Source organism: Emys orbicularis, chromosome 12 (genome assembly GCF_028017835.1).
Source record: "Emys orbicularis isolate rEmyOrb1 chromosome 12, rEmyOrb1.hap1, whole genome shotgun sequence".
Classification (NCBI taxonomy): Eukaryota; Metazoa; Chordata; order Testudines; family Emydidae; genus Emys; species Emys orbicularis.
In genome coordinates, this window is record NC_088694.1 from 44,550,387 (window position 1) to 44,556,000 (window position 5,614).

Consider the following 5,614-nt stretch of genomic DNA (forward strand, 5'->3'; position numbering starts at 1 on the left):
ACAATTAACAATTAACTTGCCTTGGCAATGAATTGGCCGATATGATAATATGTGAAAAACCTCAAAATACTGATTTATAGAATTAGGACCCCATAATATTATTAGAGTGAGGACATTAAATATGGGCAAAGAAGTTTGGACATTTGTATGAATATTAATGTCAACTATCAGGCCCTATAATAGGTCAGGCCCCCATGTAAGGGGGAGATCTGGATCATCAGACTTGTTTGGAAAGTCAGGGACAGGATAGATGACCGTCTCTCTCTTACCACCAGATCCCCAAGGAAGGGCGTGTTTCTATGTAAAGCATGATAAAAAAATATCAGCTTAATTGTATATTACTGCTGTCTTTTTATGTGATTTGGAGCAGCTGTGTCACTACTGATTGTGCTAATAAAAGTGTTTAAAGATTCACTTTGCTTGCAGTGTGTGTCATTGTTTTGCACATTGGGGTTCCCAACCAGTCATTGAACTTGATAAACCTGATTCTATTGTGCTGCATTCTGGGACTAGAATTCTACAATCTCCAACTCATTAAATAAGTCATTAACTGGAAATCAGTAATAGAATCAGTAACCACTTGCAACAACTGGACTGGGATGTGCTGGGTGTTCCAACCCAGTTTATTATAGACATGACACCACCTCACCCCACACCATTCTCTCCTGGGGGTGCCACTGAGGTGCCTCCCTGCCCCTGGCTTAGGTCCTTCCTCTGCTCAGTGTCTGTGCTTGGGAGTAGTCTCTCATTCCTTTCCATCCCTGTTATGTTACCTATCGGTCCAGGCCAGGTTGGATACTCCTCACCAATTTAACAGATAGGTGCACATCTTGCAGGGTTCTGTCTCTTAAACCTTGGCTTTACCATCTCAGAATCTTCAATTATCTCAAGATCTTAAATCTTTTATGCTTATTAAAATGGGATGGAGGGTCTAAGGAATGAGAAATTCAAATACAGGAAAAACATTCAACTGGGCATCATAGTACATGTTACCCGGGGTTCTTTCAACCCAAAGCATTTGGTAAATTTTACTCTATGCCAAGTGGTGTTAGGAAATAAATCAAGAGAGACACGGCCATCCTACCGATAGATGGCTGACACAAACAGGACAATACAAGAGTGCTTTCACTTAAAGCTAAACTTTACTTAGTATCACAGACTTACACACGTCTGCAATAGGTTAGTAAAACACCCCCAACCCTCGATAATTACCGAAGCTGAGTGTGGTTCTCGAGTGGCACAGTGACAGGCTTCCATTGGCCAAATTTCCGTCTGCTGGTGGGGACCCCAAGATGCGTCCAGAGGGAGCGTCCCTGAAGAAACCCTCCCGAAGAGTCCCCTACCTCAAACATACAATGACATATCACTTACAGAAAACTTGCTAAGCAAGCAGTTTTTAAAGGTCAAGCAAGATGTTTCCTTCTGATCATCAATTTAACCAGATGTGTTTTTTCAGAATATACATGCCTTGATGCCCTGACAGACATATTCCTGGAGGCACATATAGACAAACTTCCTGTTTTTTCTAAAATACATGTATCAGCAATTTCAACATTCTTCGCGTGAAGGACACGGGGTCAAGCTGCCCTTTCTGTGGCACCCAAAACCCCCTCTCCTCCTGCCTTGGTTAAGATAAGGCTGCTGGGTGGCCAATTTACGGCCTGCTGACATGGCTACTTTTAGCAATAAGCAATAGTGGTTTTGTATGGCCTGCTGGCTTGGCTACTGTTAGCAATGAGCAATAGTGATTCAGGCACTGTTACTGGTTTGCCAAGATCTCCCCGTACAGTACAGATACTCAGATCATGTCAACTGGAATAGCTCCATAGCATTATCCTGTGTATACCAACTGGGGATATAACGTCATTGACTCCAATGGTACTAAGGCAGATTTACACTAGTTGGGGGCAGGAGGGATTTTGATTCAATTGACTCCAAAGAAGACACATTGATATACGTCAGATTGAGATCTGACCCTTTGTATTTCTTCAGTCTCTAGGACATACGTGCAACTGGTGTGAATTAAACATTTTTAAGATGTGATGTAGCATTGCACTGGAGCCTAATGTGCCTTTTATTTTATTATCATGTTGTCTGCAGTAATTATATACATAAGAAAAACATCTCTGCTCTCTCAAAGCTGATTATGTGGCATTAATGAAGGAACAGGCTATTCCAGGCCAGCTGGGGTTCTAGTGCCACTGGGCTTTGAACTATTGTAGGTCAGATGTCTGTGTTACAAATAAATATTCTATTCTGCAATCTCTTTGGAACTCCTGTAGGGCATCAGCCCTGCCTTGTTTTTAGCCAAGGGTCCTTCCAGGCATACTGCAATTGTGTGAGATCCAGGGCAGGTGCTGTTCCCCTTCTGTGGGGTTAGGGTCAGCTAGGGCAGGTTGCCAGTGTGGTTTGCTCCTGAGATGAGACCAGAGGTGGGCTCACAGCCCTGGATTCCAGGTTCAGTTATTTAACCCAGAACAAGCACATACTGAGTTGTGCCCATGTTTGAAGACTGCAAAAGCTGTGATTTGTTTTACAGCTTGGAGAGGCTTCAACTCTCAGCCAAGCCTGTCTGAGGAGGGGAGCAGGGAGGCCCATCTGTGTAGTGGGTCCCTGTCTTCTGGGAACTGCAGAAAAACCCAGCATCTCAGGAAATATGGTGAAGGGGCAGAGAAACAGCAGCTGGATAAATCAGTAATGGGGGCATTATTGACAGGTACACAAACAGGCAATGATTGAAAAATCGTGGTGGTGGTGGTGTCAAATGCATCACAAATTGGAGAACATTCCACAGAGACAACACAGTAAGTTTGCTATTTGCAATTAAATATCTTTGGGTATTAATATACTGGGCAAATTTCATAATAGAACTATGAGTTACAATTGGAACTCTTCAAAAGTTTTAATATAATTTAATCAAACATTTAGAGCTGCTCAGAGTTTCTTTTTTTGTTTTTGTTCATTGAGAACCAGACAATTTCATGTAAACTGCTTAAAATTGAAACATTGTCACTGAAATAGAAAAAAAATGTTTTGTCTTTTCCAATACATCGGTTTTTTTCAAGAATAGTAGAGACTTCCTTGGAAAATTTCTCAGTTTAAAATCCAGTTTTCCTTTGAAATAATTTAAACGGAAAATGTCTGAATATCCCAGATTGGAAATTTCGATTTAAACTGGGGTGGGAACATTGATATTGTCCAATAATAGTACAATTTGAACCCAGTCACTTTGTTGCAATTGTGTTTATTTCTTTTTCAAAGGGATACTTGTTGAATGGTAAAACCGAGTAAGCAGCAAAGTTGGCAACCAAGAGCATAGGTATTAAACATACTAGCACCTTAGATGGAGAACAGTGAATTGAAGCCCCCAGCCAAAGCCCGTCTCTCTTATCCCTGCCAAGGACATAGAGGAGGTCAATGGGATTAGAAACTAGATTTCTGCTCTAGTGCCGTATCCTTTCTCCTACAGTGCTGCTATCTAAACCCAAATGCTGTAAATAGGGGCAGTTAACATACACATAATAAGACACAGATCATCCCCCATAGAACTCAGAGTTCAAGAAGAGAAGGAAGAGAAAGGGATGGAGGGGAAACAGAGGCATAGGGAGGGGAAGTGACTGGCCCAACGTCACAGAGCAGTTCAGTGGTAGAGCCAAGAACAAAACCCAACTCTCCTGATGGCCACTGACCCGCACACCCAAAAAGTGACAGAGATAAATGACACAGCAGACAGGTAGAGGAATGATGCTGCTAGCCCATCAGAACACACAGATGGAAAAGCAGTCAGGAATTGGTGTCATAAATCAATACGTTTGCAGGCAGCCAGCCATCTATGTGGTGTTGCAGTGAAATCGTTACAGGCGAGCTGTCAAACATAATGCCAAGTCCATCTCGTATTTATATGAAAGGTGGATATCAGGCAGTGTTGGCATTTTAGCAATTTAGTTTCATGCCCAAGTCCAGAGCTTTCTGTTTGTAGCAAGAGGGGATCCATCTTGGCTAGAATTGTTGCACTGGGACAGTACTTTGCTCCATCCTTCACATGGCATTTTATTAAGCCACATCCTGAGCCAGACCTTCAGATGGTGCAAACTGATGCAGCTCCATTGACTTTAAGGGAGATGTGCCAATTTACATTCATGTGATAACACACCACTCCTAGTTAATAGAAGTGATGAGTGCTGTGCATTGTTGGCACTCACATCATGATATATTGCTGCAGGGAATCAGGGTCACTCCCACTGTCACTGTAATCTCCACCACTGTTTTTGTCCTTCCCTCCACAGCCATCACACAATGAACTGAGAAAGAAAATGTCCAACCGAACCATTGTGACCAAATTCCTTCTCCTGGGATTCTCTGATGTTCATGAGCTGCAGATTTTGCACTTTGTGGTGTTCCTGGTGATTTACCTGGCAGGCCTGATGGGAAATCTTCTCATCATCACAGCCATAGCCCTCGACCACCATCTTCACACCCCCATGTACTTCTTCCTGTTGAACCTATCCATCCTAGATCTTGGCTCCATCTCCGTCACCATCCCCAAATCCATGGCCAATTCCCTCATGAACACCAGGGTGATTTCTTATCCTGGATGTGTCACCCAAGTCTTTCTCTTTTTCTTCTTCACTGGAACTGATCTTGCCTTACTCACCATCATGGCATACGACCGACATGTCGCCATCTGCCAACCACTGCACTATGAGAGAGTTGTGAATAGGAGAGCGTGTGTTCAAACGGCAACCAGTGCCTGGATTACTAGTATTGTCTACTCTGCCCTGCACACTGGGAGCACCTTCAAGTTACCCTTCTGCCAGACCAATGTCATCAACCAGTCCTTCTGTGAAATCCCCCAGTTACTCAAACTCATCTGCTCTGACTCAGACCTCAGTGAAGTTGGGGCTATTGCCTTAGGTGCATTTTTAGGTTTAAACTGCTTTGTTTTTATAATTATGTCTTATGTTCAGATCTTCAAAACCATGCTAAGAATCCCTTCTGAGCAGGGCTGGTATAAAGCCTTCTCCACCTGCCTCCCTCACCTCACTGTGGTCTCTTGGTTAATTTTCACTGGCATCTTTGCCTACCTGAAACCCACCTCCAGCTCAGCATCAGGTCTAGATCTCGTGGTGGGTGTTCTCTATTCCCTGGTACCTCCAGTGATGAATCTGATCATCTACAGCGTGAGGAACAAGGAGATCAAAGCTGCATTGAAGAAACTAATTGTGTGGAGGTTGTTCACCAAGAGTTAAAATGTCCCTCATTGCACCTTGACTGTGATTTCATTCTGAGTTTCTTTGTAGATATAATCAACTGATGACAAAATTGTCTCTTTGAGAACATAGGGTGCAATCTGTTTATGAAATCACAAAATGTGGACTAGCTCCACTGAAGTTAAATTAGTTAGTATAAGATTACACCAGTGTACATAAGATCAGAATCTAAATATCTTTCCATACATCTATATAGACACCTATATATTTGTCTTTGGGATTTATAGGGCTTCTGTCACCGCACTATCTGAGCATGTTGCACACAATATCAACAGCCATATCTAACTCACAGGTAGACTTCAAGAAGTCTGTGGCTCTTCTCCTTTTTTGGGATAAAAATTGTG

General features: G+C 42.7%; 1 protein-coding gene across 1 annotated transcript; it reads left to right on the forward strand.

Annotated features, from left to right (window-relative positions):
- Window positions 1-4,313: 4,313 nt before the first annotated feature.
- LOC135887158 (olfactory receptor 14A16-like) lies at window positions 4,314-5,249 on the forward strand. The gene has a single exon (XM_065414937.1). It carries the CDS (start codon window positions 4,314-4,316, stop codon window positions 5,247-5,249), a length of 936 nt encoding a protein of 311 aa, XP_065271009.1.
- The last annotated feature ends 365 nt before the right edge of the window (window positions 5,250-5,614 follow it).